At 41.7% G+C, this 25,339-nt stretch overlaps 1 protein-coding gene across 7 annotated transcripts in view; it reads right to left on the bottom strand.

Annotated features, from left to right (window-relative positions):
• Window positions 1-22,267, bottom strand: part of MEIS2 (Meis homeobox 2) — a 171,575-nt gene extending 149,308 nt beyond the window's left edge. For 2 of the 7 annotated variants that reach the window (XM_064658493.1, XM_064658490.1), the window contains exons 1-7: window positions 21,978-22,256; window positions 20,732-20,964; window positions 19,014-19,155; window positions 18,464-18,514; window positions 17,622-17,672; window positions 16,564-16,713; window positions 6,374-6,488 (exon numbers count right to left, since the gene is read on the bottom strand). In XM_064658493.1, the coding sequence (XP_064514563.1) occupies window positions 6,374-6,488; window positions 16,564-16,713; window positions 17,622-17,672; window positions 18,464-18,514; window positions 19,014-19,155; window positions 20,732-20,964; window positions 21,978-21,989 (754 nt within the window). In that variant the 5' untranslated portion in view covers window positions 21,990-22,256. Of the gene's footprint in view, window positions 1-6,373; window positions 6,489-16,563; window positions 16,714-17,621; window positions 17,673-18,463; window positions 18,515-19,013; window positions 19,156-20,731; window positions 20,965-21,506; window positions 21,546-21,977 lie in introns of those variants that run through there. The other 5 variants (XM_064658488.1, XM_064658491.1, XM_064658487.1 and 2 more) reach the window with 5 other exon arrangements.
• Window positions 22,268-25,339: the final 3,072 nt, after the last annotated feature.

Below are 25,339 nucleotides of genomic sequence, written 5' to 3'. Positions count from 1 at the left end.
AATTATGTCGTTATTTTCTCCAAACTTTCATATACAAAAGTGGAGGAAAGAGTTCACTATGTTTACCATGACAGTAAGTGACCAGTTTTACATGAACTTAGCTGTAGGAAAAAATAAAAGTTGAAAGCAACTAGCAAAAGATTATTCCAGATGGCATCTGTCATATTGTATTTAGGGTTATTTTAAAGAGATTACTGGCACTCTGAAAACATTCCTATGACAGAGTTTTACTAGGCTGCATTTGAAACTCCAGCACAACTTACTACAAATATGGAAGTAAATGTTTTCTAATGTGTATATAGATTTTTATCTACATCTAAACATACAAGCCTACGTGGATTCAAAGGTAAGAGTGAGGTGAGAAACTTGACTACAAACACACACAAGTATAATATTTTAAACACCACACGTGCACTCTTAGCTTTAATTTAATAAAAGGTGAGGAATCTGCAGTTGCTACCAGCCTGATTATTAGAAAACTGTATAGTGAAGTGAAGATTCCCTATGAAATTTTAATGTTACTTATTGAAAAATGAATAGGAACATAAATGTTTGCCGACTCCAGCAATCAAACAAAAACTGCAAAAACATATATTTGTTTATACAATAGACAGAAAGAAAGGATGGAGGATACTAAAATTTGACTATATTTAGCTAAGCTGGTTCTGGCATCATCATGGTTAATGTGCATGTGGTGTGCAGTGTGAGCTCAGCAGTTACTGGGCCAACTGTCTCAGTATTTCTGGGAATTCTGCCTATTCACAGTGCAAGGATTGTTCAATTGCTGCAAAATGTACAAAATGAATTTTACAAAAATGAATTGTAAGGAAGGCCCCATTACAACGATTTTACAGCAAAGATGTCAACATCAATTTTTCTTTCATGCATAGCTAATGATTAAAACAACATATTCCATTTGCCTAAGAATTTATTTCATACAGGCACATCAAAATATTGAAATACAAAGTTATCTTTTCTCTACTCTTATTATTCATTGCTGCTGAACCCACACCATTGTTCAAACCATGAAAAAATAAAGCAAACTTGGCAAGAAATACTTAAAACAAAGGCTCATCAATATTCTCCAATTTGTCAACATCTCAATTACAGCAATGGAAAAAATGTAAATTTCATGTGCTTTGAACACTGAGGGGTCTATTCTTCTGTCAATGCACATGCGTAACTCCCACCACCATTAATGGGAATTACTCATACATATCAACACAAGGACGGGCCTCTCAAACTTGAAAGGAAAAGATGAATTAATTAGGGCTACTTGCTTCCTGTATCTTCCTCAGCTGAAAAAAGTCATTGTTCTTTAAGAGTTTTTCATACTTCATACAGTTCACCTTTATGAGGGCTGTGCTTTCTGAAATAATGCAACTCCAGTGAAGCATTATTTAATAGGAAGTTTGATTTTTCACAGTCTGGATGTTTGAGCCTTTCTATGAGGAATTTTCTTTCTTATAGAAGACTGCTCTCTTCCAACAAAACCATACCCTATACCTTTATAAGTAAAAATACAAAGGAAAATTATGTTCTGAATATTATGATGAATATGCATACTAGCTTCAACAGGCTTACCATATTTACAGGACTAAGAAAAAGAAGCTGTAGCATTAGCTTTTGGATTAGTTTCCAAAGACTTTGCATGAATATGCTATTTTTTAATTATTACTAACATCAGCCTATTTCTCTCCTTTGTCTGACAACTGGAGTTTGGTTCAAAGATTTATGTAGTTCTAGTAGAGTTTCCGATACTAGAATAGTATTTGGGCTTTGGGCTTTGTCAGTTAGTTTTGTAAACAAATTTGATTTAATACTATAGTTATTACAAGATTGTATATGCTGAATAAGAAATATACTACCTAATTTTTCCAACAAGCATCAATCCAGAGAGTTAACCTGTGATCAGTGTGTAATTTCAGCTAGTATTTTAGTTGACTTTGCCCTGAATCAGATTAGAAATCTTTGCCAAAGAAAGCTATTGTGGGCAGATTTGTGAGACAAACATCAAACTTGCACATAAGTGCTTCAAAATTACTTTGAGATTTGCCCTAGAGAGTAGCCTCAGATATTATTTATAAAGGGCCAGATCATTCAGCACAAGTAGTCCCATCAAAAAAAGCCACTAAGCCAAAAACCCCACATATCAATGAGCTACTCACTCACATGGGTAAAGTAAAGTGGATATGATACTCCTTTATATTTTTACTGCCCTATAACCTATAAGAAGTTTCTTGTCTCTGGCTTCTCACTTGTGATCAAGTATGTCACCCAAGTCTAATCCTAAAAAGATGCTGGCCTTCCTGAAAGGTCCTGAAGGAAAACAGCCTCCAACTTGGCTGGATCAGGCCCTCTGAGTGACTGAACTACGAATAAGACAAAGCAGGTCTTATTATTCCCTGGTGTTTTCCTATAGACCACATGTTTTTAAACCTTAAAAAGATTTATTTCTCACTTTTCATGCATAATCTGTCATATTCATTATTTGCAATATCCATAAAGAAATTAAACAGGAATTAAAGACTGGGAGCATCACATCCATCACTGTGGTATAAACTGATGCCAAATTCTAGAAGTCATTTAGCCTTTTATGTAAAGGCAGGGGCTGTTTTCACTTTGTTTTGCAAAGAATAAAGAAAACACAATACCCCAGAAGACTTTCAGATGTGTTTTTTCCTCTCCGAAGAAAAGGGTGGATGATAAAGCTACACACACCTTTTAATCTTCCACTTAGAGTTTTTACACATATATTCCCTGGCCAAAACCAGGGTCTTCTCTCTCCTCTCCCCTTCTCTCACCCCCTTTCCTGCCATCTCCTTTGCTATAACTCAGCTAACCCAACAGAACCAGTCAGTTTTAAATTTCAGTTGGGCCCCCGGTGACCTGTTAATGAATCTACAGAGAGGAGAAAAACTCACAGTGTTGAGTTATGCCTGGTGTTGCTAGCTGACTTGGAGTCAGAAATGCTTGAAGCGTTAACGTAATTGCAAGAATGTGAAAAATGAAGCGTTGGGCTCCTGAGCAAAGCAAAAGGTCAAAGCAAGCCCTACACAAAACAAGTCTCTGGAAGATGGCCTCATTAGACCATTAAATCAGCTTCTCCTTTTTGTAAGATGTTTAGAGTGTTTTATTTTTATTATTGGATATATTTAACTCTTTCTCTTTCTAGAGCAGGGGGAAAGTTGAGCAGACCTATTACATAACTTCTAATCTCTAAAATAGTATTACACAGAATTGATTTGCATTTGTGAATCTGAACTGAGATAAAGTCAAAAAATGCTTGTTGGATTACAGATTGCTACTGCTTTGGTTTGTCAGATGATCAGTATGTTGTATAGCTCAGTTTTCTGTTGAACAAGTGAGGTGACATGTTAAGAACAACATAGACACTTACCACTAATAAAATTAGGATAATCTTTCAACATTTACTGCCTGAAGGCCCTTTCTTTAACTCTTTCAATACCAGCATGTTTCTAATAATACCAAACATGGACCATATTAACCCTTTTGATGCCAAAGGGCAGCCATCCACTCTCATGGAAAGACTGTCCTCATAAACAGACAAAATGACTAAACATTCTTTATTTGGTTCAAACTTTAAAAATTATGAATGGATTCTTCCAGACAATAAATAGATCTACCTCATGCAGAGAAAGTCTGCAAAAGACAGTCATCACTCAACCCAAGTCCTTTTCATCTTCCCCCCCACCTTCCCAAAATAAAATAAAATAATAACATTAAAAGAGAAAAAAATCACAAGCTTCACATCATAGACTTAAGGCAAAAGCAGAGACCCCTGGAAAGAGCTCTCTCAAAAGCCAGAACAGACTCTAATATGAATCAATCTCTGCTGCCACCAGGCCTTAATGCAGAAGGCTGTAATTTACTAATGTAACACAAGACTCTCTAATGAGCTCCCATTTCCAAGAAATCCTTTGGAGCAAGTGCAACTTGAAGCAGCATTTGTGGATGCTCTTGACAAAACTGCAAGGAAACCAAGTTGACCCAAATAACTGCACCAGAATAGCTCAAGAGGGCATCTATTCATCTTGAGACCAACTCATTGCCAGTTTACAAATTATAAGGTAAACTCTGCCCCCTCTCAAGGAAGCATAATGAAAATTCAAGACATATCTCCCTCTCTTTAGTCTTTTCCAGGAATGAGAGAGGGAGAGCAATCCAGAGCCATCTCCAATGGGAATTTTGCTGGTAGAATCATCTTTTAGTTGCCAGCAGCTGAGTGGAAGAGTGATTTACCACTGGACGTTTGCTTTCCTTTAAAAGGTCCAACTGAGCACTAGGGGAAGCATACTAGAGATGTTTTACCGTGATAGACTGGGCAGCACTAGTGACTGATTTGGCCCTTCAGTGGTTGTTCCCCTTCTGCAGAAATGACTCTAACAGGTTTGTTAAAGTCATATATATTAGCAGAAAACTCTGTTTCCAATGGGAAGTTGGTGTAGTCGTCATCAACTGCTTTTTCTGATGCTTATCAATATTTCCCAAGCACCACGAGTTACATGACAAGGGATCAGAGACTAGTGAAATGCAAGATCCCTGGATATTGATACAAGGGATTTCTTTATATGGCTCAACGAAGGAACTTTTCTAATTTCTAAGGGGTTACTGAGGCACAGTGAAGATACAGTTCTGTGGAAATTTCATACCTATGGATGGAATGAAGATGCTGTGGTAGACCACTCAAAGGAATAATTTTTAAGTATGCAAATGATCATCTGCTACACCAAGCATCTTAACCACAATATACCATGTAAACATTTGATCAGCAGTAAAGCCTACTGACAGCTAATAGACATAAATAGCTATTATTTATTAGCTGTGGCCAGCTAATAAACACCAATATGCTGTTTAGCAGTCAAGCTCTCCCTTTCATCATTAGCTGCTGAATCTGTAGTGGTTCACGCTAGGTCTTGTACAGCTCCAATCTAACCTCATAGAAAAAAGGCCTTGTGATTTATGTTGGAGTTGGATCACACCCTGGGCCATGACTGCTTTCTATCAGCTATAAGATTACAAATGTATAAACAATTCTTACAAATAGGAGACAAAACCAAACCACTCTACCAGAAACAAACTTTGCAAGTTTCTAGAATTACAACGGGTACAACACCAGATCGTAAGACAGACAAGGGAATCTAGCCTGTGCCAAGCAGTGGGCCACGTGACAGACATGCAAACACATATCTGCTCTGCCACCTAAGCGAGGCAAATATCATGGTGAGAAGTGGTCCACAGCATGAGACCTATCACGGCAGCTCTAGCCCTGAAGGCTTCTCCTCTCTACAATTTTGGGATCCCGCATGGCTTGTTGGATGTCAGCCCTGTCAGCTGGCTCTGCTGAGCACGTGGGTGAAAACACAGAGGCAAAATACTGCAGGTGCACAATAAACATCTCATGGTGGGACCATATCATAAGACCTTATAAAGGTAATATCTCTCTCACTAGCAGAAGCTTACCATGTTTACAAAGAAAAACAGGTATGGAGTCCACCTTAAACTTTGGTCTTAAAAAAAAAGGAAAAAAACCACAACTCTGAATCAAGATCCAAGAGTGACAGCAGGCCATCATTACCCAACTTTTAGCACTGGAGGCTTGATTCTTACACCTTCTGGAGTCACTTATTCTTCTAACGAGTGGTGTAAAACACTATCATAACAAAATGACAGCCTTTGACACTCAGTCAGCATGGGTACAGATGACCACACATAAGGTGTAGTAGGAAATAAAACAAAAAATTCTGAAATAATAATCAAACTTCCTGAACCCTTGAGAAGGCTTCACTGTATAGGTATATCGGAGATTTTGCAGCTCAGGTGCATCTCTGTTTATCATTCAAATCCAGATTTTCAGAAGAAGAAACAAGTCCGTACAAGCAAACATTGCCAGAAACATTTTTCTGTCCAATTCAGGTTTTTCTTCTACTTTATATAATTTAGCAGCTTCATAACTTCATATAGAATTTTCTTTCCCGGCTAAAACTACACGTTAAACTCTATTACCCAACTCAAACAACTGCACCGCAACTGGAGAGTATGTCTGTCATTATATTTACTTACACCACACAAAAATAAACTGTAGATAACCAAATTTGTAAAGGAATTGGCAGAACTAATCAATTGTTATTACAAAGCTTGTTTGAAGATTAGATATTTCACTTTGAAATAACAATAAAATGCAGCTAAGTGGGTTAAGAAAAGGAAATACCGTCTCCCTAAGTCACAGCTGATTATACTGCAAGTCTGCCACTCCATGTTTACTCTAAGGCAGATGTACTGATATAATGAAAAAAACTGGAGTTATTTTAGTCATGCCTACTTTGCGGAGGGAAAAAGTTTGACCTTTTACCTTGCTCGCTGCTGTTGTCTCCACTCTGGGAAGCGTGGCCCCCGCTGGAGGGCCCTGGTGTGCCTGCTGAGTGCGTTGAGGTTGCATCATCATGGTCTCTCCAAGATGAAGGATTCTGGTGTCAGAGTGCCAAGGAATTTTTTCCACGGTTCCCATTCCAACAGCAAATGAAGAATAGAAAGAAAACCAGGAGAAGGGGGGGGGGGAAGTATACACATTAGCATTTGTCAAATGTGCCAAACACCAATACTGTTTGCACAGTGTAATAATTCTTCAGCAAAGACAAGCAGAGGAGATACAAAGATTTACTTGTTTAAGCACAGGACAGATTTTTTTTTTCTTTTTTAAGCTTTCCAAAGAGTTGTCTGGATTTAATTGTTTGAGTAGTACTGCAGAAGAATATATCAGGAGTGAAAAAAAATTAAGTTTCTTAATGAGCTCTACAGGGTAGTGGGAGGAGAGAGCATCAACCTGCACAGTTTATGATACTAGCTATTCTCATTAGGATCAAAATTGTTGCTATGCAAACTGTCTTCTTACACTTTGTTTTTATAGACTGACTAGAGCAGTGAGGGGAGAAGAGGAGGGAAACTGTTTCAAGAAGTACCAGAAAACATGCATGGGAGAGGAGTATGTCCTCACTCCCTACCCTCTCTGTCACACATTTAAACACTGGAAAAACTTTCAACAGATTCAAAGTTGTGAGGGGAAAAAGCAAGCTTTCCCTGAAAGACGTTATATACTGGGAAAGATGTTTCCTCATCCCCCACCCCCCATCACCACCTTGATATGACACATTTCAAAAGACTTTCTAGAATTATCTTTCTAACAGTTCGCTTACAAGAATTGTCAAAAATAACCACCAGGTGATTATATAAAATAACATGTATAGTGATTTTTATGTAATTCTTTCTACATTACCATGCATAAAACACTACAAAAGGGAACACAGAAGACAGACATACAAAGTTTGCAAAACTTGGCTAAGTAAGACCTCAACTACTGTACTTTAGCCACATAATTCAAGTACACTATCTAATTTATTGGGTATTGTCTTTCCCAGAGAGAGGAACTGCTATTTAAAAGGATAAGTGAGGAAAAGTTAATGTTACAGTTTAGTGCTACTTTGTTGAGTGTATTCTCCTCCTGTCCTCCTCCCCTTTCCTGATCATTCCCAATACCCTGCTGTTGCTTAAAGGAAAACAGGAATTCTACTGTACAGGAAGAGCTTTATCAGCACCACATGAAGGCAGGCAAGAGATGGAATTTCCTCTGGCAGAGAAGGAGAGCAAGAACACATGAAACAGATCAGACTAGGGGCAAGACCTGTGTTACTTGTCACCTGTATGCGACAACTTTAATCGAGCGCGTTATAATAATTCAACAATAAAACAAACAATAAGTCCCCCCTCAAAAAATAAAAAAAAGAAAGCTTCTTAGGTTTGATTGTACTTTAAATCTGCATTGTGAAATAATACTCTACTATTAAAGCATGAGGAGAACCTGAAGACAGCAGATGACGAGTTTGAATAAATTTTTTGAGCAGGATTGATCCTGACCTCATCTACCCCAATGCGTAGTAGGAATAAGTTCAACAAAATCAACTGATTTACCCATTGTAAAATACAGTGTAAGTGTGATTGAGACCAAGTCCCAGAATCTATACTGAAACATCTCAAAGTAATCTCCTAGCACTGATTAGTACCACATGCTCTATAGCAATGCAGAATAGAACTGCCAAATAACGGCTTGCTACAATACCCAGTAACATTAATCTGACGGGTCTGACCCGGATCACAGCAGAGACAAAGGAAAGAGCCCATAACTTCAAAAGGTTCCCAGAAAAGTCTCATGTGACCTAAGGGTAAGAAGGATCCAAATCACCTTCACCTTACAAAGACAGACACACACATGCACCCACGTACATGGTTCCATGGCAGGAAGATAGGAGTAAAATCAGAAGACAGGTCAGGGTCTGAAATTTGCATAACCTGTCAGCACAACAGCACTTATGGCACAAAATTACCACCCCCTCCAAAACCTAGAAGACTGATCTACTTTTCCTCACGCAGAATTACAACATGAAAAAAAGCCACCAAACAATAAGATTTTATATTCATCAAGGTTATCATATTAAGTCTCAGAAATCACTATTAATACTGTAATCCTCCACAATTTCATGAAAAAAAAAAGAAAAAACCAAACAAAACAAACAAACAAACCAACTACCACATTTTACCATCATTTTACAGAGTCAGGTGGAGAGAAACACAGAAAGATGAGAAGTCTTGAAAGCTGAAGCAGCCCAGATGTTATTAGAAAGAACAAAAAAGTTGAAAATAAGGTTAGCGAAAAGTTCAGATGGAAATAAAATGCAAAAACTGAGCAAGTTTCTTTACAGCTTGGATTAAAACACAGTTCTGCCTATGAGCTTCTCTTTTTATCTCTGAGTTAGGAAGCCACTCAAATAGCTTCAAGCTGAAGGCAAACAGCAGACAGGAGCTCTTCAGCCCTCTGCAGCCTCTTAGCGTCAGCTGTTTGCCGGATGGTAATCAGATAAAGAGCTAGAAGAAATACATGAAAAAGGAAAGAAACAATAGCATAGCATGAGTTTAGCCCTCCAACAGCATCATGCTGGAACCTTTTTTTAGAAAAGGTAATAATTGCAACATGTTCACCTAGGCTAAACTTTTCAGGGAACACCGTGAGTTATGCTAATTTTGTGTACTGCAGGCTTTCTTACATTAACTGCTGTTGGAGCTCCTTATCACATATATGAAAATTACAATAATTGACTGATAACAGTTCAGCTATATTTTAAGGCAAATGTCATCAAAACCTATCATACAATATTTCAAAAGCTAGATCAGACTTTCTGTTTCAAAACCATAACTGAAGGAGACTTCCCACACAGCTGAAAACACTTGCTGTCTCTACCAGGCTGAGCTGTTCTTGACCTCAGTTTTTAGATCCTGTTTTAGAAAGACTGACTGTATTGATTGGGAATTAAATGTATTTCTTGTGACACAGTTTTCTTGAGGAAGCAATTTGGCAGAATTTTGTTGAAGGACAGAAAATATAAGATATTTACTAGATGTGACAGTAGAATATTGGAGGAATTTGAAAGGGAGGGAAATAGCTAGGCTTTAATATTATAAAAAATTACAAATAATTCTAGGGGTGGAGTTTACACACTCATAAAAAGGCAGCATTCTTTTGCTTTGGACTAAGATAATTGTTACATCCCAGCGAACTTCTCTTTTTCTCCCCTAGACTGTTTCCAACCTTGCATCCCTCGTGAAAAAATTCTTGGCCAAATGACTAATCGTAAGTAGTTGCTTTATGCATGTCTTCACAAAAAAACCAAAACCGGGACCATACGACACATCTAAAATTTGCTTCACTGGAAACACTTTATCAGTACAGTTTGGGCACCTAAAGAGATCCTGGCCTAAAGCCTGCTGATGTTAGTTGCAATTTTTCTGTTAGTTTCAATGAAATTTATATTAAGTCATCACACTGGGGGGGGGGGGGAAAAAGAAGGAAAAAATAAATCTGAGAGATAATTTTAGATAAATTACACAAACTGCTAGCGTGGCTTCTTGTTTCTTCTTGCAAGTTTAGTAATATACTTTGCAGAAACACATTGAAGAGTGTGGATGATGTCTGCCAAAATGCAATTGCCTATTTTGTATACGTGTGCATACTATAAAGGTTTCACACACAAATGACCTAAACTAATGCCAGATACCACAGAAAGTGAACAGCGCACTTGTATCTATTCCCAGTAGTTTTAATAATTGGGAGTCAAATATGGTACTCCTCTTGCTCTTACCTAATTGTGTTAAAGAGCAGTGTTACTAGGAGAAAAGCAGTGAATACCGAGTAGAGCACAATAGAAGGAGATGGAAAATAGATACAAGAAGCTATGTCTCCAGGGAAAGTATTTTCTATTTGCTGGGCTACACACTCGCAGCTGATAATGCAAGTTGTAATTAATATAAAAGCAGGAGACAATATGGGGAAAGCTTGTACTAGCAGGGCCACAGGAGATCACTCCACTGCTATCCACTGTTTCTCATTTACACACACAACCTTCTCTAGAAAACACAATTTTACCAGTGTTTTTTCCCTTGAAAGTTAAAAAAAAAAAGATTTAGCACCACCATTGAATTTTGCTAAATCTAGAAAAGAGCAACAGAAAGGACAAGAGTCTCCTGGCATACAAAGCCTATCTGACACATTACTCTTTTGTTGATGTTGAAAATCTTTTGGAAACTACAAGAATTTTTAACTGCTACAGGATTTCTTGAACAGAGATGTTGTAACAGAGAAATTTGATATGGGAACATCTTCTGATAAATCACAATTCTTACTCTGTATGCCCAAGATTTCCACTGGGTGAAGTCTGGCTAGTTTTTTGTGAGTATATGTAATCCTGCTAGAGCTGATTTTGATCTCATACTGCTTTTTATGGGGATATTAAAGACTCAATTAACCATAAGGAATCTGCTTCTTATTTATAACTGGGAAGTAAAATCAACCAGGCCAGGTGATACCCATGTGAGTAAGCTGAGCAGGATTTGGCTCACAGACATTAACTGAAGTTTTAAGTATACAACTGTGACAGGATCAGGCCCCGATATAATTTTATCAGATGAAATGGACAAAATCATTATCTTGAAGGAATAAATAAAACACAAAGTACTTTCATAAAAGAAACTACAATGGCTATAGAGCTTATTCTTTGTGAAGGTGGTTGGACTCAAAGGTCTGGTAAATTAATTTTGCAAACGCAAAACTGAACAGAACTACTTGACAAGGATGGCATTATTATCCCCAAATACAAGCCAAATCCTGCTCACCTTGTTCTTACAAGTAACACCTGTAAACACAGTGGAATGACTGATATGACTGATAACCCCAAAAATCTCTGTCTAGGTACCACCGTATACAAAAATATGATAGACTATGCAGGACATGGTAACTAATACATGCACATGTGTTTCTGTGTGTGCATCTGTGTCTATCTATATTTTGTGAGTAAAAAGTTCAGGATGGTGTCTTAGAGACCATGTGGAGTGCATTAATAATAAACTTACTGTGTAAAGAAATTTTCAATATGCAAATGAGCCATCAGAAACTCTAATTTGACACAACATGTGTGTTTTCTAAAAAAGACTACTCCTGGTATTACTAAGGTATATTATTCTACAGATACATACTCAATATGATTGCTTTTTTTTGTACCAGAATAACACAATTTAAACAAAACACAAAGCATTGGAATCTATCGGATATTTGTGTATATATATAAAAGTTTCAATTCTTGTCCCTTGATTTTGCATTGAGGAAAGTGTCAGGAGGAATTTTTGACCACCCTAGAATGTGGCAGCATTCAGAAAAGCTATGTGCTTTGTACTTTCTAATTAAGACTGAAATTGTACATATAATCCCCCTGCTAGTAAGGAACTGAGACTTAAAAAATCAAAAGTTTCTTGGTTTTTTTAATTGTACTTCTATGTCATTCTGTGTGGCTACACTTCATCTAGACAGATAGACAACTCAAACCAAAGAGGGAACACAATCATCAAATAGATCGTGCAATACATTATTGGTCCAGTTTGTGAGAACACAATTTAAAATTACAATAATAAAATTTGACCTGCAGACTCAAATTTGAGACTTCAGCCATTGACTGAAGCATACCTTGGCCCTTCAAAAAGAGGAAATGCACAATATCTCCAGTCTTGGAAAGTTCCTGATGCTCTTACCCCTTCAGAAAGCACAGGGCCTACCACAATGTCCGAAGTCTTAAGCCACATCCTAAGAAGTTTGCCCTATTATTGTTGCAGTTGGCTATTTAGTTTTCTTTCTGACACACTATAGATAGAAAGAGCACCTTTAGGGTCTGATTCTGCGTTTCTCAAAACACCCACTGAAGTCCATAAAAGTATGGTGTACCTGGAGACTGTAGCATCAGGCTCCCAATTACTGTTTCGTTACTCAGTGAAATCTTACCTAAAGGTTTAATTATATAACTGTAACAGATATGTATTACTCTATTTTTATTTTTTCTTATCTGCAAGATGTCAGGAATTTGCACAGACCACTCTTTGAGAAGAAATATTAAAGAAATGTAAATTGTCTGGATGTTCAAAAGTACAGAATAGAGGTATCTCTTCGTTTGAGAGCTGAAAGGTTTAATATTCAGACTAATATTTCTCTTCTGCAGCTAAGACATTGGATTTCTAATCTGTCAACAGTCTTTTTTTATAAAAGAGATGTATGGATATTTCTATCCATTTTTAATTAAATTTTATAAATTATGATCTGTATATTATTACCTCTGAGTTGCAAATTGACTAGAACACATAAACAAATATTAAAAGGACTGAGGCCCTGATCTGCTTCCCACGAAAGCCAGTGGAAGGGGAGCCATAAATTTCTATGGGAGAATTGCAAATAGTTTTGTGCTAAAGGAAGAATTGTGGCATCAGGTGAAGCAAAGTACAAAAGAAATGTAATTAAAGTACACAACGTTATCATATGTTCAAAAAAGTTTAAAAATCTTCAAATTTTACAAGCATTATATTTTTCAGATTTGAATAACTTGAAAAGAGAAAAAAGGATCTTTCAGCAATCTCAACAGATATTTTAGGCTGAATAGATATTTAGGTAGAATGCAGGATAAGGCTCAGAATGTTTATGTTAAACAATAATAAATTGTCTATGCTGGGAAACTCAACTTGAACTGCAGCTGCAAAGGTTTCTTTCCTCTTTTCTTATCTTTTTTTTTTCTCCCCTAACTGATCTGGTTCAACCAGGGTGTAGCTGTAATTACCTTCTTCCCATCTACAGCTAATACCTCAGAGCAATAAAAAAAACTGAGGGTGTTAAAATTTCAAACACTAGTTGTGGGCTGTTATATTTACTAAACACAGCAGAGTAGTAACAAAAGTTTCATCTTCTTGTGGCCAGCACTGCTCTGTTTGATCTACCAAGTCCCTGGACCTTTTGCACTAACTATATTATATAACGGTTAATAGCACACTAAAATAAAATTCGATAAACACACTTATTACCAAACATGTACAGCAAAATCACTTACAGCTGTCTCCTTTTTCCAGCACAGGGATATCTCCGAAGAGTTCATTCCTTTGTTGATTTTGGTTTTGGTTTCCAATTAGGTGATATAAATAGTAGAGCAGTGGATTTTGAAAGGGGAAGCATGCACTATTCGAGTACCTCATTTAAAGTCTTATGGTAATAAGGTAATATGGTAATAAGGTAATATGGTAATAAATATTGGTTAATCCTACAACTGTTTCTGTTACTTTCCCTTTTTCAGGTTTTCATGTCTAGCAAACCAATAAAGCTGAGAGCTGTCTTAGTTCCTAGTTCAGCACTGCCACTATCACCACTACTACCTCTCACATTCATGTTAAACACACAGAGGGTAGCTTTACACCACTTAACAAGAATAGAGGGGTATGGATTTTTGGGGTGTCAAACAGCTGTCACAAACTGTCACCTCCTCAAGAGAAACCTTGGCACACAACAAATTAACCTACACTTCTTTTGGGCTATCATTATTCATAGCCAATCAGTTGAAATGCTCCTAGTATTTCATGTGCAAATAAAACCATGAGGGGAAGACCCGTGGATCAGAATAGCGGGCCAATACATAAAACAGAGGAAACAACACGCTGTCTCTGTCCTTCTGAAGTGGCTCATCATCTCCCCTGCACCAACTTTCACCAAATGAGATCTAGCCTGAGGCTGTATATTAAATATGCATATCAAGGCAAATGAAAAAAAATAAACCTGGAGAGTCAAATTGGACAAATTTGCATGCTTGAACTGTTACATTTCCAGGTAGATGTTCAGAAATGATAGCTCATTTTTAAATAGACTTGCATGATTATATTAGCCATTTTTTTAAGCTTTTCCTTCTCTATGAATAAAGGTGGATTTCTTCCTGCTGGAACCTTGTACAGTGCAAATATAAAACATGGTAGTTTGACTAAGCTATAAAAAAGTGTTAAAGTTTTGTCAGGAAAACAAGCTAATATACAAAAAAAAAAAAAATCCAATAAGGAGACACATTTCCCAAAACGCATGAATAAAATGTAACTATGTGATACAGCTCTTCATTTCCCAGTTGGTGTTCTGGTTGCACAAATTATTGCTTCCTTTCAAAACAAATAGCAGGGGGCTAAAGTAAAAATGTTATAGCTCAAATCTCCAGGAAATAAAAGGCTTTAAATTATAATACCCAATGAAGTGGTAAACCCTAACGGGTGCAAGATAAATGGGTTGTCATATTTATTTTAGTTTGTTTTTGGGGCCACAGATTCTTCTTAGGGATGATAATAGTTACCAAATTATCAAAATGCTAACCCACTCCACCTCTGTCCTATCATTGTGTGTGAATTTAAATATTATAATGGAGCACTGCAAATTGGCTTGAGCATTTGCCATCTGCCAGAACCCTAAACAAGCTAGTTTATCTAATCTCTTCAATATAAACATAAGCATGCTCCATTTCTACACTTCCACTTGAAACACAGGCTTGTAAAGAAACTGTACCGGAGAAACATGTTAGTTTTTTTCTCTTTCTCTAAATTTTACACAATGAATCACTATCTTTCAGCGTGCCACTCATTTCAATTTCTTTTCTAGTATTCTCCCAGGATACTTATGCCCACTAATTTAGGGTTGTAAAATGCCATGATACAAATATTTTTGAAATTGTGTCATGATTCATGGAGTTTATTATCTACATGTGAGATAGCTGATAAGCAGAGAAACTTTCAGGAAGCTCTGCATACCTTTTTCTCTCAAAATAATAGATTTGAAATGTAAAACATAGCACAAACCTTGTCCTGCAATGTTTACTGAATACAAATGAGAAAATGAAAGCTAAGGCTTGGGTCCCAAAATATTTCCCATAACTAAGTCGTGCCAGAAGGGGGACATTAGAAGACTTTATTATTATTTTATCTCCCAATTCAGCTTCAGTCCAGGTCTAATGTAATTATCAGATACTCACACAAACAACATGTTTTCAAAGGAAACAAAAGCTCCTAGAAAGCTCATTCTCCCTGGGCTTGCAGCTACTCCTCTTAACACACTGGGAAATAAAGGCAGGCGCCTGGGCAGAAAGCATGGTTAACTTCACACAGGGTGTTAAATTAATATTTCAACCACTAAAATATTAGACTGTATCATTTAGATTAGGAGTTCAATTGAATCTAAAACTGTGTAAACCCCTTTACCCCCCAGGGATGCATTCCTATAAATAAACTGGAGTTCACACCCACTCTTTTTAACCAGAGCTATTCCTTCCCTTTTCTGCGGTACCAGCTGCAATCTTTCCGTTCACATCCCGAAGTCTCTTTGCATCTACATCTCTTGAAGGATCACAAAAGCCGCTCCAAAACCCGGAAAAACAAAGGCATTCTCCTCACCACGCACACCAACATTTAGTCCTACACACATTACACTAATCCACCAACTCCTAAAGTGTTAAAATCAACCGCTAACCTATGGTTACTCAATCATCAATCTCTCCAGCTTTCTGTAATACATTGTTAATAATTGCTTCATCAAGGTTACTGTCTTTTATTATGAAGATGCTTCAGGCACTTGGCAATAAGTCCATATTCTGACAATAAGTTGCTCTAAAGCAAAAGCATTGGAAACTCTAATGTGCTAACCCCCTTTTTTTTTAATGCAGTGTGGTATTGCCAATAATTCTCATCACTTGTCATCCCCACAAGAGGGGAGGGGGGAGCAAATCAGCAAACTTTCTCCCTAACTTTCTTGTCTCAGTTTCCTTACATTGATGCATTGATTACAAAGTTGGCAAAGAAGAGGAGAATGCACCTATCCCCACATCAAACAGACAATTTGCTAGCTCTCCAAGCAGCCCAGACCAGGAAACTTTACAAACCATTCCAATGGTTTACAGATGCTTTACAGATGGAAACTGAGGGAACCTTTTGAATTTCTATAACTTTACAAAGCAAGAGGGAAGAAAGTGTGAAGATGGGATCTGAGCTTGCAAGAGGTTAAAATAGTAATAATACTAATAAACAACAGCAGCAAAGCAAGGAAATTGGGAATAGGTCCTCTAAGCAGGTTAAAGTCTCAAAAAATGCCATAAAGAAAACAGAAGGACTTACATGATCGGCTAAATTTGTGGAAGATCCTGAGAGTTCTTCATGGTCTGATTTGGAGCTGCCATCCCTTTCATCAATAACGAGGTCTATTGGCATTTTTCCTTTCAAACAACTAATGTACCGATGGCAGAAGTTATCACACAATTCATGAACCTGAAAAGAATAACAAGAATAATAGTATCAATAATGGCAAACTATCATATTGCAACTTTTTTTTTTTTTTTTTGGTGGCAAGGACAACCCTCTGTTCTACTCCACAAGTAACTCTAATTAAGGGGGACAATAGTTGAAGGCAAGGAAACAATAGAGAAATTGTTGCAGCACATATTATTCTCTAGAGACTTGTCGCAGCAACAAGTTAGAGAGAGAGATAGTGGGCTTGGACTGGTGTGCAGAATAAAATCAGATTTGATGATAACATCAGAGCACTGGGAGCTGGACCCAGACGATACCTCCGGAGCATACACAAGCCGGACAGGTACAACTAGTCACTCGGGACGGGATTAGTTTAAACCGGGGCTAAAAACAAAGGTCTAAATAAATGGTCGGGAGCAGTAAAACGAAGCTACTCGGTGAGGTTGTGGTTAGAACCGTTCTAATCCCAGGACACAACCCCCTGCCCACGCCGCGCAGGGGCCCCTGCCTCTTCCAAACATTTAGTGCTTACTTGGGGTTAATGTGCCTGCCAGAGCTGGAGAGGGGAGAGAGTGATTTCATATCTTTTTGTTAAACATATTATTTCTGAGTGAGGAAAAGAATATCTACTGAGGGAAAGGGCAATAAGGATGGAAGGGGTTTAACATAATAAATATTTAAATTAGACAAACACACACACACATTTAAAAAAAAAAAAAAAAAAAAAAAAAAAAAGCCCGGCTGGGCCGGGCATGCCTGTCGGGTGTCACATGTTCTGATGGTACAGGTTATAGTGTCACACTGCGTTTCCCCTCTCTCCTCTGGCCATGTTTACAAGGCAGTCCAGTCGGGAGGGAAGGGCGGGGTGGGGGAGGTGACGACAGGGAGGGAATAGCATTCCCCGTGCCCATCTCCATGGCTCTTACCTTTTCTAATTCCAAAAGATGAAACCTTAGTACTTGTATTGCTTGGATCATCTGCAAGAAAGTTTTGAGCAAGAGGTTACGTGAGAGACAGGACCACGGGGGCTGTGCAGAGCTGCGAGCCCAAGTGGGCAAGGGGGAGAAGGGCATTGTCAGGGCGCGCAGTCATTATCCAGGATTTTAGCTCATTGGTCACGCTTCAACAATTTTGATCAACTTTAACCTAAGCACTTGATTTTTATCGTATTTATTCCAGGAGCGGTGATTAGCGCTTTATTACCGCGATCTTGGAGAAAACCTTTTCCTCTTCTCCTTGCTCCCTTCTCAGCACCCCGGCCTTCATCCCTGAGGGTCCGCAGAGAAGTCAATCACACGCTCCCACCCCCACTCCCCTCCATCCCCCGGGCCCGCAGGAGAAAGGGTGGTGAGTGTGTGAATAGTTTAGCATCTTTTTTACAAGCGGATTTAGGCACTTTGAATATTGAAATCATTCACATTACCAAAAGAATTACGTTAGAATTCTCCATCTCTCTCTTCTTAAGAAGTTATTTCCTTCACTTTAGCTTCCCATAGCTTTCAAACGCAGCTTTGCAATGCATAGGGCTCGAGAGTTTGTCCTGGCTCTTTTTTAAGAGTACAGCTCTTTGAAGCCCCTTGACTGCAACTCCCCGGTCGGCCGGCGCCCCGCTCCCCTGCCCACGCAGCCCGGGTGCCTGGGCCGGCAGCCGCTGCCCCGCCGCACCGATCTGCCCCGGCCCCGGGCGGCGGAGGGCGCTTGCCGACAGCTGGCAGAGGGGTCGGAAAGGACGAGAGAGCAGTGGGGTGGAAGGGGAAGCAGGCCTTACCAAATTGTCCAACTCTGGATTTGAAGAAAAAAGTGGTTTTTCGGCGCGGACCTGCAAGAAGAAGGAAAAGCGGCGTGAACTACAGCTTCTCTTTTTAGCCCTGTAACCGGATCACTCGAAGGGGGAAAAACCCGTGTGACAAAACCGGCAGCTACCAAAATCCGACTGATCGCCCGGGGTCACCGTGCTTGGAGAGAAGCTGCCGGCCAGGCGCCGAGCCGGCCGCCGGTGACACGGGAGCCCTCTCCTTTGGGTCTCCTGCCTGCCTCCCGCTCCCTCTGCCTCCAAAACTCGGCCACAGCTATCTTTCCCTATCACTAATGCAGGAAGGCGAGGGCCGGGAGTCCCAGCCTGGCAGCGTGGAGGAGCTGCCGGCGGAGGGGGAATTAGGGCCAGCCGGGCCACCACCGCGCACCCCCGCCCCGCCGGAGAGGGGGCGCCGGGGGGGAGGGGGTGCTACCCCTGCCAGCACCCGTCCGTGTGGGTCGAGGAGCTGAGGAGGCGGCGGGAGCGCTGGGGAGGGTCGGGGGCGGGCGGAGAGGTGCCGAACCTGTTTGGCGAAGACGGCGATGTCCTCGTTGAAGGAGTCGGAGGAGCAGACGTCCCCGCCGGCCACGCCGGGCTCCCGGGGCGTGCAGGTCGCCAACTCGCACTTCTCAAAGACCAGAGCTAAGAGGGGGAACAACGGGTGCCTACCGGGCAGTGGCACACAAAGAGAAGGGAGGGGGTGGAGGGAGAGGGGGAAAGAAGAACTCTAATCAACAAGTATTTTTTTTTTTAATGCATGGACACACAGACGTGGACACACGGACACAGCCACACTCTATAGCCTAGCAGTAATGCTCTGGGCAGAATAGGAGAGAACAACATTTTGAAATAAAAATGATGAGGTTTGTAGTGGATTGTTTTTTGTTGGGTTATTGAGTTGGTTTTTTGTTGTTTTTTTTTTTTTTTTGAAATTGCAATACCCGAACCGCATCCCCCGTTCAGTCCTCACAGATTAGGACAAAAGTGACCGCTCCTCCAAATGCACAAGGCACCGAATGTGCTTAGCAGCAGCTCAGCTGGGAAGCTTACAATTTTTGCCACAGCTTAACATACCGCAAAACGTGGAAGATCCCATCCCTACCCTCCAGCTATGACCTAAAACGAGAGCACAGCTAGGCAAACTGCAAACTCCTTAATACGTAATTTTATTTTTCAAGGGGCCTGCTAGCAAAAATGTGGTGAAGTTTCCTGGCTTAGGAAGCACACCCAAGTAAAATACCATCTGTCCAGATAAGTGAGCAGGGGAGGGGGCGGAGGGAGGGAGCACTTCGTGAAATATTTTCCCATAGTTGGTGTAGTCAGAAAAAAAAATTATCTGCGTGTTAAGTAGTAATCATGCGTTTGCTTCTTTTCCCCTTTGGTGTCTGATCAAGGCCCCACACTCTGTCATAGATGTTACTAGCTCTCATTTGAGGATCATTTAGTATTTTTTCCAAAAGGAATTGAAGGGAATTGGTGTCATTCCCTCCAAGCAATGCCCTGGTGCCTTGAGTTTTGCTGGGTATGTGTCTCTTTTCCTCGTGTTCTTTCTTAAGTAGAAAACTCATTTCATTGCCTCCAATGTATTTATGTCTTCTATCTCAGGGAAGAGCTGTTTGCAAGAAGCGAATCCCTTTCATTCTTACTATCTTCTGCGTCATGAATAGCTCTTTATTTACAAAGTTGGGAGAGTGGTATTGTGGCATGGAGGAGAACACCAGAACAACACTTCTCCAACTAAAATTCAAAGCAGTGAGAGCTGTCTCTAACTCCTAACTGTGACCTTTCCAAGAAAGACAAAAAAACCCCCACGGGTAAAGAAAAGGGGGTGGGGGCAGAAAAAAAACCTTAGTAAATAAAAAAGAAAAATGGAAGGACAAGGCAACACCACCTCCCCCAAGCCTAGCCTCTCTCCCCGAGAGGTCTGTTTTTCCAGCACCCGTTTCTCGTGAGTGCTGGAACCTCAGCTTAGAGTCAGGCTGGGATCGCCCTCGTCCCGAGATCGCCAGCCGCGGCAGTGCCACCGCGGAGGTCTCCCACCAGAGCGGGCGGCTGGTCGGCCACCGCCCTCCCGCTGGACCCTCCGGGGCTCCTCCCGCCCCACTCCACTCCGGGGCCCGACTGCCGCTGCCGCCGCGGCCCCGCGGGAGCCCCTGCCGCTCGCCCGCCCCGCTTCTGCCCTGGCCGCTCCGCGGGCACCAGCGCTGCGGAGCCGGGCCCGGGCGGCCCAGCGGCACCTACCCGTAGATCGCATCCTTGTCCCGCTTCAGGGCGTCGTTGACAGCGGAGCCCATGCTGGCCGGCATGACATTGGGGTGCGGGGCGTGGGCGCCGTAGTGCTGTCCGGCGTGGAGCGGCGGCCCATGGTTGAGGTGGTGCACCGGGGGAATCGGCCGGGGGGCGTGGGGGTCCCCGTACATGGACGCCGGCACCCCTACTCCATCCATCCCGCCGTAGTGGGGCAGCTCATCGTACTGTCAAAAAATGGGCCGGAAGAGGAGAAAGAAAAAGAAAGAGGAGAAGAGAGAGGGGAATAAAAAAAAAAAAAACAAACCAAACAAACAACAACAACAAAAGTCAGAAGAGAGTAAAGCACCCGGACAGACACAAACAGAGCAAAACAAAACAAGAACAGCCACAACAGAGAGAGAAATGCGCAAAATGAAATCAATTGGGACCGGGAGCAGGGGTTGGAGAGGCTGAGGAAGGAGTGGGGGTGCGGGGAAAGGTAAAGGGGGAAAGCGTGTATGCCTGCCTGCGTGTGTGTGGGTAGACGGTCCTCTTCAGCACGGGCAGGAGAACCCCTAACAAGGAAACGGGAATGAAAAGGAAGGAAACGGAGGAGAGAAACTAGAGTTACTCTGCATTAGAGAGAAAGAACAACAACAAAAAAAAATTAATAAACAAGCAGAATCAAAAGCAACTAGGTAAATAAATGAACACTAGGAAGGAGAGAGGTAAGGTAGGGTGCATGGGGAGGGGGGGGAGATAAAGGGGGAAATAATCTGAAAGTTACCAGAAACATTATTTAGTAGCAATTCCCCTTGTCCTTGTCAAAGCCAGAGACAAAAAAAAAAAAAAAAAAAAAAAAAAAAGGCAGCTATATGTGTATACATATATATACATTCATATATACGCAGACACACACATGTATTTCTTAGTCTTTGCTAGACAGTGGCAGTAGCGGCGGCAGCAGCAGCAGGAGCAGCAGCAAGCTTTCCCCTGTGAAACCCGTGCTACTGAGCAGGCAGAAAGCAGGGAAATCGCTCTGCTGGGGGAAAAGCTAGAAAGGAAAAAAGCGTGGAACAATTGCAGAGACACACACAGAGAGACACTCATGCACACACACAAAAAGCCAGTGAATAATTTTTGCTGCTATTTTTTAATAGTGGCCGCCATCATCAGCAGCAACAGAGGAGAGCAAATCGGACAGGCCCCTCTTAAGAGAGGATTTATATATAGGTAAGTGTTGGAGATTTAAACCTACCCTTTGCGCCATCAGTCTGCGCTCCAATAAACTCCTGGATGTGTCGTATATTTAATATCCCAGTCCAGCAAAGAAAGTGATTTAGAGTGAAGAAGATTCCTTTTTTTTTTTTCCAACCCACTTATAGGCTTCTCCTATTCTCCAATATGGGTAAATAATAATAATAACAACAACAACAATAACAACAATAATATATAAAAAACAGTCAAGAACCACGATGAGTTTCTGAGTTTTCTTCTTTTTTCTGTCTCTTTCTCTCTTTCCTTTTTCTCTCTCTCTTTTTCCTTTTTTCTTTCTCTACGCAAAAAAAAAAAAAAAAAAAAAAAAAAAAAAAAAAAAAAATTGTCAAGCCCCCAAACTGAAGGTTACGATCGGCCCGTCAGCAACCCACATGTAACCAAACTGTCGTGTCTCATGGCTTTTTGCCACTCCAGCTGTCAATCAAAGCCAGGGAATGTCAAGGTAGTGAATGAATGATGGTTGATGATGATGAAGAAGAGAGGAGGAATCTTTTTAACCCCGGTTTCTTCTTCCAGGAACTCCGTGGTCGGGTTTTGCCTTTTAGGATCGCTATAGGGTTGTTGGTTTTTGTTTTTTTGGTTTTGGTTGGTTTTTTTTTTTTTTTTAAGTACTGTGAAGGGGGGTGGGGAAAGATGCGAAGAAAAATTGAATAGTTTGCAAAGCCCGGACTTCCCCCTCTCTCCTTTTTTTTTTTTTTTTCCTCCCGGCAGGTATTTTGTCTCCCTCTCTCCCTCGCTCCCTGGGATGAGTGAGTGTCAGTAAGTGTTGGCAGGTTGGCTGCCGGCTGCCTTATAGAAGAGGCTCAGTTTTGCAGCGCTGATCGGCGGGAGAATGAAGTGACGGAACCCGGAAGTAGTGGTGGCCATAGCCAGTCCTGCAGCGCGGCGGCGGCGGCGGCGGGGAGCGGCGGCGGCGGGAGCGGCGGGGCGCGGCGGCGGGCGCGGGGCGGCGGGGCGCCCCAGCCGGCGGAGCGCCGGGGATGCGCAGCGCGGCGGCGGGGCGGCCGCGGCGCCGCGCGGGGGGAGCCGCGCAGCAGCCCCTGCCCCGAGCGAAGCACGGCGTGTAGGAAGGAGCGAGCGAGCGTGCGAGCGAGAGGGGAGGGAGGGAGGGAGCGAGGGAGGGAGGAGGGAGGGAGGGAGAGAGGGAGGGAGGAGGGAGGGAGGCAGGGGAGGAAGGACGGGGAGAGTGCGTGTGTGCGAGAGGGGGGAGAGGCAGGGGAAACTGCAGAGAGCGAGAAGAAAAGTGCGGTAGAAGCCCGGCCCCGGGTCGGTTCACGCTGCGTTATTTGAGCAGCAGAATACCTTCCGATGTGCCCGCCGTGTGGGGCGCCCGGCGCGCGCGCGGGGCCGCTCGGTCCGGTCGCGGGCTCTCGCCGCCGCCGCGCGCCGTGCGCGAGCTCGGGGGCTCTGCGCGCTACAGCGCGCGGGGGGGCCGCGCAAAGTTGCTCTTCCCGCGGCGGCACCGATCCTGATCCCGGCCCCCGGCCCCGCCGGCGCGCCGTGCTGCGAGCGGGGCTGCTTCCCTCTGACAGCGCATTGTGCTCCTCTAAAAATTAATTTTCCAGGGCATGGAGAGAACGCCTCATTCAAAACGTGTTGGGCACCGCTCTTCATTAACTGATCTCTGCTATCAAGCACGCTGTGGATGTCTTGGGGGGGGGGGGGGCGGACGGGAGGGGGGAAGAGGCGGGGGGAAGAGGGAGAAATCCTTTAGTTTTGCGATTAGGCTGCCAGGCTTTGTAAAGGGCTTAAAAACAAAGTCATGCTCAGCCTTTTGTAGGAGAGATCCAGATGTTATGTAGATTTCTGTTTGCATGTTCGTTTCGAGCGGATCTGGCGGTGAGCGCTGTATTTACGTGTGTGTTGCAGGACTTCAACGTTTTTCGACGTTGCGCTTGTGGAATGTATGCTGGAGTATTAGCTCGGTAATGCCTTCTAATGGTAGTGCTAATTACAGTGGGGTTATTTAGCAAATTAAGTGAGATGATGCACCCCCCACCCTTGAGCACCAAATGAACTTTTCCAAACACACAGGCGCACACACACACACGAGTTAATTTTGGTGCGTTTCTGTCGCCCAATCACTTCGCTGGAGCTATACCATGCCTTACCTCAGAGCAGTCAATTACCAAAGCTACCCGGGATCATCAATCATGGGGGGTGCTTGAAGTTTAGGGGAGGAGCGATGGTCAAACTATCGATTGCTGCAGTTTTGTCCTCCCCAACCCCCCACCCTCGTTCACGGTCCCCTGCACATAAAATCTAAAACAGACTATCCCGTTAATAGTGGGATTTATCAATGATTATGTACCCGATTGTGAATGTGGCCTCATACATAGATGGCTTTTGAAAATACACGGCAGAAAAAATGATATTCAGTTAGATTTTGGTTTGCTTTGCTTTTCGTGATGATGACGATGCTTTTCACTGTTTTTTTGTTGTTGTTGGTTGGTTGGACTTTTTTGGTTTTTGATTTTGTGGTTGGTTTTTTTGTTTGTTTGTTTTTTGGGTTTTTTTGTTTGGGTTTTTTTTTTTAAACTTTAGGAAAATGACTCAAGGGATGGGTATAGATATTTGGCCTGATTTTAATAGGCGAAGGGAATGAGCTCCAGAGGTCAATAAACCCCTCCAAAATGATGAATGATTGAGTACCTGTGATGATGATAGTGATTACCGGAGCAATTAAACAGTTTGATTAAATGAGCCATCATAACAATGATGTCTGCGGGAAATCAGCCCTCACATATAAAGAAAGATAGTGTGGAGGGCTGACAAATGCCAGTGGGCATTCCTGCATGTTCCGCTAGAGCCGAGCCTTGCAGAGCAGGGCTGTATTTACAAATATGAGGGGAATATGGAGAAAAGTCCCTCTCCTACTTTTAGCGAGAGTTGCACCCTGCTTAAAACCCGCCAGAAGCCGGAGAGCAGATCCGGTTTGTTTTTTTTTTTTCCTAGAGGATCTACAAGATTAAAGCTAGTCCCAAGAGCAACCGAATTGCTGTGACTGACTTTCACGGGACTTTAAAGAGAGGTGAGTAGAAGAGCCCTTAGTATGTAGATCTCTTTCAAGCAGTGATTAAGTCGATTCATTTCGTAGGGAAAAAGTCAGCCTTCTTGTGCAGTATTTTTTACTCTGTCGTATAAATCGGTAACGTAATTCAAGATATTCATGGTAATGAATGCTTGGCTAATCCTTTGGGTGTGCGGAGACCTACAGAGCAGTAGGTTATGCAAATCCTTTCCTACTTTTACAGCGGTAGTTTTCTAACAGATTTTTTTTTTAAGAGGTCTAGTAATCGGTGAATGTTATTTGGCGTTTTTTCCTTCTTTCTTCCTTCCCCC

Source organism: Pseudopipra pipra, chromosome 6 (genome assembly GCF_036250125.1).
Source record: "Pseudopipra pipra isolate bDixPip1 chromosome 6, bDixPip1.hap1, whole genome shotgun sequence".
NCBI classification, from domain to species: Eukaryota; Metazoa; Chordata; class Aves; order Passeriformes; family Pipridae; genus Pseudopipra; species Pseudopipra pipra.
Note: the sequence above shows the minus strand (reverse complement) of the source record. Positions and strands in the feature narration are given on the sequence as shown.